A 12,588-nucleotide genomic window follows, 5' to 3' on the forward strand; every position below is an offset into this window, starting at 1 on the left:
CAGTTTCCGAGCGATGCCCAAGACCGGGGTGGACGGGGAGCTGGGCGGGGCCTGGTCTTCCAGATCCGCTCGGGACCTGGGTTGGAGGCGGGGCTTCCCCAGGCACTTGGCTTTAAAAGGAACCTCTGAGTCTTGACTTGAATCATTGGTTGGCAGGTCCATGCGCTGGAGTGCAGCCCAAGCTCACACCCGGGGGCCTGTGCGGCGGGCTGGCTCTGCGTGTGGCTTGGGGACGGATTCCATCCGGGAATCCAGCCGTACTCCACGGAGTCCCGGCCCCCCACCATGTCCTTCGGGGCCACAATGGCTGAGCCGGGGCTGAGGGCCCCACGTCTGCCCTTCTCATGTATCTGGGGATCCTCGAAAACTGGGCTCAGGGGAAGGAGTCCGTGGCCGAAGCATGGGAAGCGCTGCCTTGAAGAGGACTTGCCGCTCAAGACACTTGTCTCAAGCCTGAAACCACATATTCTGAAAAGATTCTCCACCTGAGCATGTACCTTCCCCGAAGTTCACTAAAGCTTTGACATCTTCCAGAACTTTCTCTGGGGTCCAACATGGCAGCATATCGGTCTTCAAACCAGCATGCCCTTGGCTTCCTTTCCAAACTCAGGGAGCTCTCTTTGTGGCCAGACACCTGCCTCTGTATTATACACACACATACGTGTGTAGTTTTTCAAGCACATACATGTGTACTCAAGCATATATGCATGCATGCATACATACATGTAATTTTTTCACTATTTGATTACTTCTCAAGTTTAATCTCTCGTATGTGGTCACACAAGGAGCTGGAGAGCTTATCTTTCCTGTGTCCCTCACTGAAAAGCTGAAAAGGGGAAGGCTGTTCATTTCTATGCTAAAACACAGAAAGTTATAACCACCAGCTTGGGATACCCAGGGTGGGGATAGATATTTTTAATATTTATTCTTTCACCTCTTACATTGGGCAGTTTTTTAAAGGGTCGCTTTCTGCTAAGTCCCATTTAGACACATGAATTGTCAGAGTTTTATCCATTTCTGGGAACGGGTGTGGGCAGCCCAGGGAAAAGGCGGTCCCCAGCCCCTGTCACATCCATCCGGGCGGCAGGTCTGCTCAGGCCCTCCTTCAAAGCGGGCAAAAGCTGAACTAAGTTCCTGGTTTGGGGGATGGATTGGCACGACGAGCATCTGCTTGAGAATTACCCACTCCTCAGAGAAAAGCAGACCAAAGGCCGAAATGGTTCCTTGGGAAAGTCTACCTGGCACGGAGGTCCCGGCCACTCACCTTCGTCCCTTCTTTTCCGGCCAGGCCTGGGAGCCCTTGTTCACCGGGGGGGCCCGGGGGCCCAGGGTGGCCACGTTCACCCATGGGACCAGTTTCTCCCGTGGGACCCTGTTGGGAAAAGTGTGTCAGCCATAAACCGTGTTCGAGGGACACGCAAGGGAGTAACCTTCTCTTCCTAACTCTAAGGACAGCCTGGCCACAGAGGCAAAGGGCCATTGCAAGCCCACTAGACCTCCACATTCCTCTGAAAGTCATCTCCCTCCGGCAAAGATCCAGAAAGGTCAAAGCGAACCAGGTGGGTGATGTTCAACAGCCACTGCCTGGCCCTGTGGTCCTGTGTCTCCTCCCCAATGAAGTGGGGCAGGGCCTGCGTTTCCCAGGGTGTCACGGGGAAACCAGTGCAGAGAGGGGGAGCGGGGAGTGCGCCCGCATTTCCTGGGTCAGTATCTTATTCACTGCCACGTTCGGTGGGAACTTTCTGAGAAGCAAGGTGACTGCACCCTGTTCTGTGGCTCTGAGCCTGCAAGCCCGTCCTCACGTTGATCTGTGGGTGATTAGAACAGCAGCCCTGGGTACTGGATCCAGGGCGGGGAATCAGGCTGCATGAACACCTAGGGCTGGGCTGCCCAGGGGGCGGAAGCCAGACTCCCGAGCCAGCCTGGTCTGCCCATGGGCCTGGCAGCCCCCATGGTTCTGCCTGCTCCGTTTATGTCTACGTCAACAGATCACTCCCCTGCTCTCTGCACCTGGTCCCCTGCACGGAGCACATCTCTAAACAAGCACTACGGGCCTTGTGATGCCCTCTTGGCTGCACCCAGACCTTGAGAATGGTGGGGAACTTCCGAGCGTGGCTCTCTTTCCTGTGTGGGTGGGGACCCAGGACGACCAGTGGCACCCGGGGATGCTGTAACTCACCTGAGGGCCGACCACACCCGGGGGGCCTGGGGGGCCGGTCTTGCCTTGGAAACCCTGCGAAGAGAGAGTTGGCACACTGAGATGGCGAAAGCGGCCCAATAGAAGGCTCGCCCCCGCCAACCCTCACCCCACCCCCAAACAGTGGACGTCCCAGCCTTCATTTAAAAGGGCCATTTCTCTTGTTTCATTTTGCATGAATTTCAGGAAGGTCGTGAAGCCAGACAAGTTAGTTTCACCAGCTGCTTCCCATCGCCTTGCTTTGTGCTGAGAAATATATTTTAAAACCGTTCATCTTTCTAATGTCACTAAGTGTTCATTTTCTGAGCAGACTTGGTGTCCCCTCTCAGGAGCCACCTCCGGGCTGTATCTCATCAGTGACTTCGTGGAGACTGTCCTGCTTCTGTCACCAAGGATCCCGGGGCAGGGCAGGTGGTTTCACTACCGTGTCCCCCTGCACTGGTTGAAACCGGGACGCGGCGGGGACTTGCAGCTTTCACAGTGCGGCAGCTGGAAGATATTCTTAGCTCGGTTCCAGAGGAATCTCTTGCTTCTGCTTTGCACAGGGGCACAGAGGCACCCGTCCAGCTGCACTGCACACACCCTCCTCCAGAGGAGACGGCTGACAGCAAAGCAACGCGAGTGTAATTTCCGGCACGTCTACAGAGCACGGCAGGTGCCACACGATGCTGGGGAAGACGGCAGGTGCTACGCCCGGGAGGATTTTAGCGGAAACTCTTAGAGTCTGGTGAGGGAGGTGGTTCGTTGAAAGCCACAGCGAGAGCTGCAGGGTGAGCTGCCCGCGGGGCTGACGAGCCAGGGCCTCTAATTCACTGCACGACGGCCAGCGTGCAGGCGACGGAGGCTTCACACTCAGCCGCCGGACCACACAAACCCACAGCGGACTCGGCTTCTCGGCAGATTCCAGGAGGGCTCCCTTCTTCAGGCCCAGCTGAGCTGCATGCAATGGACTAACACGGCCATGGTCAATGCGGCGTTCCCCGTAGGCAGCCTTTACAGGGTCAGAAACAAGGAACGGTGGACAAGTCGAGGGCACCCCCCCGCTCGGCGGGCCGGGCAGCAGTGCCCAAGTGGAGGCAGGAGCCTGGGTGTAAGGCAAGAAAGGCCCCCCGCATGGTCCACTGTGGGGACCGTCCACGGCTGCTGAGGCCGGGATCTGTCTCTAGCCCCTCCTGAGAAACGGGCTTTGCGGTTGCACTTAGGAGATGCCACGACCTCTTGTGTTTCCAGCCTCTACAGAAAGCACAAGTCAACACCCCAGGGAAGACCTTTCTGGAGGCGTCTGGACTGGCCCGTGGAGGACATGCCACCCCAGTGGGTCTGGATGGGGGCGCCCCTGAGTCTACAGGGGCAGCCGGGCGTGGCAGGTGGAGCCGGGAAGAACCTGTCCTACTTTCCCAGCAAAAATAAGCAGCTTAATTACTTTGCCAGCCTCTTCCCAGAACAAGGCAGAGGGGGAAAAGCACACAGTATGCAAAACCTTCCATCTTGTCTCCTCAGAAAAGCATTAGAGAAAAATATGCAAAGCTAGGAATGTTTTCATTTTTCTCTACAAACAAAAGAGCAAAGTAATCTCCATTTATCAGCCACGGAGCGCTGTGCAGAATGCCGGGATGGTACAATTAGAAGACGTTTCATCAGAACGAGCCAAGAAGGGACAAAGGGATTTTTTTAAGCAGTCACCAAGAACATATTAAATGTGCCAAGCAAAATGCACTTTCACGAGGGGATTGCTTTTCCTCGGAGAGTCCGTCAGAGACCTTTGGCCACAAGGACACCGGGTGCAGAGACAAGGGGGCCTCTCGGTCACTCTCCACCAATCTGGTGACAAGGACGTCACCAGGCGCTGTGGGTCCCCAACTGTCCGAAGCCTGGAGCATCAAGGTCACAGGTTTGCCCACGCCCTTCCGGGGCACAGGCCTGGAGGGGACACAGCGTGAAGCTGGGCTCAATCCCCAGTGGTTCCCGGGACCAGAACGTGATCACATTTCCGATAAATGCTTTTCCTAGGACTAAAAAATGCCGGTGTCCTTTAAGTCCAGCTGACAAAGGCTGGAACGGGCATTGCTACAAGTCAGGGCAAGGTCAAGGAGAGCCTGTGACAGCAGAGACGCTGGCCCTGAGCACAGCCAAGGGCCCAAACTCCACCCTGACCGGCCACCTGTCCTCCTTCCTATAAAAGGGGACTTGGAAGGAGCCCTCCAGGCCCCCTGCCGTCAACCCCGAGGCCGGATGGGCCTGGAAAGACAGAGCTGGGGGCGGCATAAAATAACCAAACGACAGACGGAAAATCTTCCCAACTACTTTTCCAGATCAGACGCGCACAGAACAAACCGGCCACACTCAGACTGCTGCGGGAGGAAGGACAGGCGGCTGCGCTGGGTTTTTGTTTGTGTCACGATGGTTTCACATGTGACCTTGGACCAAACTGGCCAGGATGAACTTTGCAGCCGGCGCCTGCCTTTGCACACAGAGGTGTCACAGGGTTGCTGCCTGCGCTGGGCTCTCCCCGAGGTCACAGAAGATGGCCCGGCCCTCAGGGCCTTTCCCGAGGCTGACCGCCTCCCATAAGCTGATGGGCAGCGAAGGCCAGGTCCCCCGGCCCTGCCCATACTCACCGTCTCTCCTCTCTGCCCAGGGTGTCCTGGGAGCCCATCCTTGCCCGGAGGCCCCTGAAGAAAACAAAGGAAGGAAGTTTCATTTTGTTCTGAGACGCACACACCTTCGGGGTTTTGTGCTATACCAGGAGACAAAAGCTACCATTTCATTTCCAAGGTAATGACGGCAAAGTCACGGTGACAAGTACCACGTGGGACCCAGGGTCTGGGCACCGTCCCCTTGAACGCTCACAACCACCCCGAGGGTCACCGTCATCTCCCACGGGGAGAAACTGAGGCAGCGAGAGGTCAGCAGCTCCCTGAGGTCCAGCCAGTGGGAGGTACAGGAGGATCAAGTCCGTCTGTTTCAGAAGCCAAACCCCTCCCTAACCCCTGCCCCCAAGCCAGCGCCGTTAGGCAATAACTCCAATCATGAGGGGGTTTTCTTTCTCAGAGGAAATATATTGTGTCTGTTGTGAGTTGAATTGTGTCTCCCCCAAAATAGGCTGAGGTCCTAACCCCTGGAAGCTGTGACCGTGGCCTCATGTGGAAATAGGGTCTTTGCAGATGTGATCAGGTCAAGGTGAGGTCCGAATGGATTAGGGTGGGCCCTGATCCAGTGACCGGTGGATAGAGATAGAGCATTTGAAGACACAGAGGGACAGAGAGGCCAGGCGAAGATGCAGGCAGAGATCCGGGTGAGCATCTGCAACTCAAGGGCGGCCGGCAGGCGCCAGAAGCTGGGAGAGGCCTGGGACGGATTCTCCCCGAGAGTCCTCAGAGGAGGAACCAGGCCTGCCCACACCTGGATTTTGGACTTTGGCCTCCAGACTGTGAGAGAACACATTTCTGTGGTTTTAAGTGACCGGGTGTGTGGTCATTTGTTATGGCAGCCCTAGCGCCCTAAGACAGTACCAACTAGAGAATCGTTGATGGTCTAAATGAAAGAGGGGTCCGTGCTCCCCAAAAGCAGCTCTCTCCAGCCAGAGCTTCCGGGCAGGTCTCCCTCCCCACCCGCCGGCTGCCAGGAGGCCGCTGGAGCCTCGGGGAAGGACCAACATCTCTGGGAAGTCCTGGGCCAGCCCCACAGGGAAAATGCAGTACTCACCGGGGGACCCTTTGGTCCAGGGAACCCCGTGGGTCCTTGGGGTCCGTTGGGTCCCTGAAGACAGAGAATGGCCAGTATGAGGACAGACATCTCCCCAGCACGTGGGGGGCCCAGCAGCCCTCACCGTCGGCTCTCTGAGCATAGGCACCAGGCACGATTTACCACTGCTCCCCATGACTTTTTCTCTAATTTTTCCAGCCCTTACCCTCACCGATGTGAAAAGAAGTCCAGTCAGGGGACGAGGAGGCCAGGTCACAGAGCAAGGTCCCTCGGGGCAGCACGGGCCCAGGACCCAGTGTCCTGACATCTCAGCCACTGCCCCCCCCCCCCAAACCCCAAGGCAAGGGCCAAGTGGATGGGCTCTCCATCTCCAACCGACAGAAGACTTTCCTCCCAGGGAAGGCTACCTCTGACCCCCTTTCCATTTTAGGAAAACCCTCTCCTTCGGCAGAGTCAAAGGCTAGCCTCCCTCTCCCCGCCCACTGAGGAAGAAATGCAGGGCGGCTGTTTAAGGCAGGCTGCTCTCCTGCAGATGTTCCTGGACATGTTTCCGGGATGTGTCCAGATGCTTACCCGTTCACCCGGAGGGCCGGCTGGGCCATCGCCTCCAGAGTTGCCCTGGGAAGGGAGGGAAAGATCGAGAAAAGCTTATTATTATTTCTACTATTACTATTTTTCATGAAAAGACTCTGGCCCGTGACATCATCAGAAGTTCAGGGTCACATACAGCATGCGTGCCCTTCTGGAGGTTCACCCCACCGGATTCTCAGTAAAGAGCCAGGCCGTGGCTCCCAAAGGCCACCTGTCCCCTTGCTTCTACAAGCACACCTGACACTGAGCCGGCATCCCCGGGGCTGTGACATTCCAGGAGAACACTCTCCCGCTGTGGGACAAAGGCCACGCTTCCACCAGGGGGTGCAGCCCAAACTCATGAGAAGACAGGACACAGGCCCCGTCCCAGGGCCCACCCGGCACCGGGCAACGGCTGAGCGTTAAGTCAGCCTCCGGCGAGCGTGATCGTGGCTCAGAGCTCGTCAGGGAAGGATGTGTGTAGCCCCCGGGCCGGCACGTCTGCCTGGCTCTGCACCTCGTCCAGCAGCGGGCCCATCTCCTTCGCAGGAATGCACTTTGCAAATCACATCCTGGACAGGACAGGACAGGACCAGCCCGCCTGGCCGAGGTTTGTTTCCACACTGATGGTGGCCAGGTCGGGGGGCGGGGGCGGATTGGCTTCAAGGCCCCAGGGCGGGAGGAGGGTATCGAGAGGATCTTTCACCAGGGCAGGAAGAACTTTCTTTAGAATCCCAGCAAAGATGTCTCTGCAGCTTCCAAACCCCTTCTCAAGAAAAGAAATGAGACCTCCCCATCAGAACTAGGGCAGGGGCGGGTGGTGTGCGGAATCTGTCCAAAGCCTGCCTGGGCCTGACCTCCTGGAGCTGCGGGGCTTCTGGCTGGAAAGTTCCACGGGGGGATGGCCCCGGGCAGCCTCTGCCACGTGACTCAACCTGACCTAACTCATCCAAGGGCTGGTGGAGGAGACCAGCTCTGTCTTAAATACCTCCAAGAAAACTTCTTTCTTTCTTTTATTTTTTCAAGTGAGAAAGGCCATGGGGCACCCTCAGGTGCTTGACATTTCGGTGCATCAAAAACTTTGGTCCATCCCGGGGCCACAGAGGATACTGAACACATACCTTGGGGCCAGGCTTCCCAGTGATGCCTCGGGGGCCTCTTTCACCCCGTGGACCCTGGACAAACAGGAAACAAGACAGGTCGGCTCCAATCCTCAGCGTCCTTGACGCCTCCTTCCCCCCCCCACCCCCCACACCAGGCATGCTCCCCACAACCCACTCCCAATCTGGAAGACGGCCCTCACGCCCAGGGTTACCGTTGGGCCTCGTTGCCCCCGAGGTCCCGGCTTCCCAGGTGTGCCCTGGAATCAGAGAAAAAGGGTGTCGGTCAGTCACTTGACACACCTGTCACTGTCTGGGCGGTGGCCCCTCTCCTGGGTGATGGAGAGACCATGCGAAGTCAGAAGCTAGGAAAGACCACCCTCCTTATCTTTATTTTAAAGGAAGACTGTTCAGGGTGACAGAATTCACTGAACATCCAATACACACAGCTTTGTATTTCTGTACAAGGCCTGTTGAAATCCAATTTTCTTCCTGCTGCCTGATGGCTGTTCACCATGCTTATCTGGTTTCCTTCCCTCAAAGCATCTACCCCTCCCTCCTCCCCCCTCCTCCCCCTTCATCCCTCTCTCTCTCTCAGCAGGGGTGGGGGGAATCATTATTACAAGAAAAGAGAAGGAAGTCAACCCCTTTCCTACATAATTTACTTTTGCTACAGTTAAGGATATTAGCCATAAAATTTTCAACAGGCTCTGCAGACGAACAAACTTCCAATTTAATACATAAATCATACATCCGAGAGTCATTTGCTTCTCTTCTAATAGAATTTAGACTCCTTCTTTCTCTGTGGTTTTGCATTTTCCAAACCAAGGAAAACAAATGCACTGCGTTTGTTTTTTTCTAAAGCAAATACATAACAGCCGGTAAGTGCAGTTTACCTACAGCACATGGAAGTAATGGATTGATCACGGCTCCTGTATCTCCACCTCTTCTCCATTCATTTTCCGGAATTATTTTTTTTTTTCTGGTTTCTAACGATAAAGCCCAAGATGGATCTGTATTGCTAAAGGCCACCTGATACATTTCCTCTCACCATCTTTCATTCATTCGCTGCCAGAATCAAAACTGCTTTCTAGAGCCTCCCGTTTTGGAATGAATTTAATAAAACCTTTTATGATAATGAGGTAATTATGATGCGTTTTAACGATGCACTCTGGTCTCGCTGCTTTCATTAGATGACGATATCTTTTGGCTTCAAATAAATATTTGCCTACAAAAACTAATGAAACGTCTGCTTTCTTCAAATGATGGGCTTTCACCAGCACAGACACCGTGACCCACCCGGGTGACTCCCTGGCATTTGCGGGCGAGTCCAGCTGGTACGTCATCTCACGCCCAGCCTCCACCCAACACCACGACCCGGGGCGCAGTTCTGATCTTGTCACCTGAAAGGCTCTGGGTTCCAACCTAAACTAACTGTGTCCCGGGCACTGGGAGCAAAACAAGAGTCTCAGCCACGGAGTCTGTCAGGCCTCCCAGGTGGTGCCGTGCTCTCCAGGTTTCCTTGTAAACGAACCCAGAGTTTTGCATCCCGGTGACTTACGTCACTGAACAGAAGGTGCCCCATCCACGGCTTCCTTAACAGAATCTCCCGTGAGCGCCTGTCCTTGTGTCCTTGCGGGGGGAGGCACGGGCCATCCCAGAACTAGCCTTGCTCGAGCCAAGATGCCCGACGCAGGTGGCAGAAGCCTCCGGTCGCTGGTGGTGTTCCTAAGGGGTTGGCTCTTCCCAGGCAGGGCCGGCTGGGACCCCGCCTTGGCCCGGGGTGCAGACCAGTGACAGGGACAGACTGTCGATTGCTCACATGACAGCCAGCTGTACGTGGAATCCACAGCCAGCAGTCCCCCAACCCAGCCAGCGCCTCCGCAGAGGCCAGGATGAGGTGGACAAAAGGGCACCTGCCGGCTCACAAGCAGGTGTCAGACGGGAGGCACACGCGTATCGGCACACACGCCACCCGTCACGCTGAGCTTCCTAGCACCTAGAAGTATCCATCGGACCAGCATGTCCACAAGGAGAGTGAAACGACCTCTCCAGAGAAGCACAGCCCGCCTGCTCCCTTCCCATCCGCTCCCCACACCAGAGCGGGGACCAGAGCTACTCTGAAAACCTCCCACGTTGCTCCCCCGATGAAAGCCTGGGTGGGTCCCCAGGGCCTGGGATAAAGAGCACAGGTCAGCTGTTCACCCCCCAGGCCTCGGCCTGCAGGGCCAGCCATGGCCAGCCTTCCTTCCCCTCCTCCCTGCCGCCATCTCCACTTCACCCACACAACATCTGTCCCTCCTTGGGTCCCAGGAATGTCACCGCCCCCAGGAGGCCTCCCCTGACTGCCGGCTTAGGCTCTTCCTCCTGGGAGACACCCCGATTCACCTGTCTTTCTTCATGCTCATCACTCATGAGTGGGCCTCTGGGTGCCCTCTCTGGGCGGCAAGGTGCCCAGGGCCCGGTACTTCACAGGATGTTAGAAGCACCTGCTGTAGAAGTGAATGAGCTCTCTCCAAATGGCCCCAGTCACTCTGAATTCCAAAGCCAAGGGAAGGTGGGGACAATCACACCAGTGACCGCCGGGGGAGTCCTCCGTTCACCACAGCTCAGGAGACCAACAGCGCCAGACAGATCACCAAGCAGAGGGTCTGGCTTCCCTCATGATGCCGGCAGGGGTGAGGGGCTCCCGTCCGGGGCTGGGCTGGCTGCCTGGCTGGTCTAGACTGGTCTCAGCTTCTGTGTTTCGCCTCCAGCCTCTGGAGTGCAGAAGCGGCCTGAAGACGGACACCTGGGGCCCCCGCCCCAGGAGCCTGGAGTCTAACCTCTACGCTCTGGGTCCCGCCGTTGTCAGCCCACAAAGCTGTCCCCCTCCTCCTCAACCGTGGAACAGGATGGGGGACCATCGGCACCGAGGGCACGGAACTTGCGTTTCTCACCACCTTCCCCACTCTTCCCGTGGTTCCCATCCAAAGTGTGATCATCTCCACGTGGAATTCCCGTGGATGACGTTTCAAATGCAGGGGCGCCTTCGGTCGAGTGCTCCATAGGGATGCTTGGCATCCTGCGGCCTCGGCCCCTCTCACCTCCACCACCACACACCCTGGTCCCCGTCCTCCACCCCTGAGGCGGGTTTCCTCTGCCCCCTGCCCCTCCCAGGCTCTGCCCCTTACTCAGGCCTCCTCCTCCAGGCCGGCGCCGACCCCCTACCTAAAATCGCAATTTTCCCCTGAATTCCCGCCCTGCCCATCCTGCCTTATTTTTTGCCAGAGCACAGACCAGCATCCGCCTCGCCATCTGCTTCACTTACTGATTTGTCCACAGTCCCGGCTCTGGAAGGTGAGCTCCCCCAGGGCAGGGATTTGGGCTTTTCCTGCAGTGTCCCCACCCTGGGCTCACAGAGCACCCGGGACATATGGGCAAGGCAGACGCTCAACAAACAGTTTGCAGGAACAGACAGACACAGCGACATAAGAACAACCTGTAACTCAGTTTGACGAGGACGAGAGAGCAGGACGGGCACCGACACTGCAAGTTCAAAACCACGGGGAAAGGGCTGCGGGAAGTCCACTGCCCCGGGAGACACTTCCCCCTGGATTCCTCAGTGTCCCACACACTCCATCCTCTGAGCCAAGGACGGCGAGGGTGCTTGTGGGCAGACAGCCTCGGAGTGGAGACCTGGGGAGATCTGGAGTCCAGGGCAGGAGAACCAAGGTGGATTCCTCCTTCCTTCCGTGGGGAAGGTTCCAGAATAAAGGCATCTGACTCTCCGGAGGGGAGGATGGGCAGACGTGCCGTAAGTGCTGAGTCTCCTGACTCCAGGGTCCTCTCCTGGGTGCAGGGACACGGGGAGCCCACGGCTAAGCAATGAATGCTCGGGGTCTCAGACCCGGGGGCTTGTCCGTCTGCCAGGACGTGCACTAAAACGGCGGCACTAACTGGTTCGCTGCAAGCAGGGTGATCTCAGACGCTTCCTGGGGACAGACGTGGCCATTTTCCCCTGGATCCTGGGGGGCACTAAGCCCCCCTGTGCCCCAGGCACATTTCTCCCACAGTGAACAGCCGTGTGCGCCTGTCATGCTTGACCACGGCCCAACCACTCGCTTCTGGAAGAGCTGGCATCTTTGCCATCCCAGCTCTCTCTAAATGCTGGCGGCCACGCCCGCCCACGTCGCCACGATACGGCCACAGGAAACTCGACAATCCCTGTAAATCCCGGAGTAGATCGCTTCCTCGGGGTGTCCAGGTTTCAGGCCCCAGGAACCACGTCCGAACCTCAGAACAGGCGGAAGTCTCCTGGCCCCAGGCCCCCCTGCTTTCCAACAACCCGTTTTCAGTGGTGACCCTGGTGACCCACGTGCTGACGCGCGGGAACAACGGCCCGTGAGGGCTGGGGGGCATCCGGGCATCTGCCCAATCTTCTCAGCTCGGGAGCGGGGAGGCGGAGAAGCATGAGGGGCAGAGGAGGGGAGCAGAGCTTGGACCAGAGTGCCAGCCCCCAGAGCCACGGCCAGGCCTCTGCTGCTCTACGTGACCCCACGGGGCCTGGATCTGCAGTCCAGCTCCTCCACGGCAGGGCCTGTGGTCACACCACATGACCCCCTGTTAACCGTCATGACCCCTTTTGGAGGTTCTCACGGCAACGTGGTGTGGAAAGCCCTGTGCTCTCCACAAGCTCAGGGGCTGCCCACCCTGTCACCCCGCGGTTCCCACGCCTTTACCAGACCCTGGACCACTTTTCTCAAATGACAGTCTTTCCCTAAAGACACTAGTCAGACTGTCCCTACAAGGAAGAACTAGACAGACAAGTAGGCAGGTAGATGATGGACACACAGTTACAGATACAGACACAGACACAGACATGATATAGACAAGACATACATCTAAACATTGCAGATACAGACACAGGTGTAGACACATCTAGATACCGATACAGACAAATAGATAAAGGTCTCCCTGTGGTTACGCTGTTGATTTGCACTCAGAAAAGTCCCCGTTTTTCTCTTTTGTGAGCCT

General features: G+C 56.9%; 1 protein-coding gene across 3 annotated transcripts in view; it reads right to left on the reverse strand.

Annotated features, from left to right (window-relative positions):
- Positions 1-12,588, reverse strand: part of COL5A1 (collagen type V alpha 1 chain) — a 160,401-nt gene that overhangs the window by 34,391 nt on the left and 113,422 nt on the right. For all 3 annotated transcript variants that reach the window (XM_057549408.1, XM_057549407.1, XM_057549405.1), the window contains exons 33-39: positions 7,788-7,832; positions 7,594-7,647; positions 6,476-6,520; positions 5,903-5,956; positions 4,816-4,869; positions 2,180-2,233; positions 1,265-1,372 (exon numbers count right to left, since the gene is read on the reverse strand). In XM_057549408.1, the coding sequence (XP_057405391.1) occupies positions 1,265-1,372; positions 2,180-2,233; positions 4,816-4,869; positions 5,903-5,956; positions 6,476-6,520; positions 7,594-7,647; positions 7,788-7,832 (414 nt within the window). The remainder of the gene's footprint in view (positions 1-1,264; positions 1,373-2,179; positions 2,234-4,815; positions 4,870-5,902; positions 5,957-6,475; positions 6,521-7,593; positions 7,648-7,787; positions 7,833-12,588) is intronic.

This window comes from Balaenoptera acutorostrata, chromosome 6 (genome assembly GCF_949987535.1).
Source record: "Balaenoptera acutorostrata chromosome 6, mBalAcu1.1, whole genome shotgun sequence".
Classification (NCBI taxonomy): domain Eukaryota; kingdom Metazoa; phylum Chordata; class Mammalia; order Artiodactyla; family Balaenopteridae; genus Balaenoptera; species Balaenoptera acutorostrata.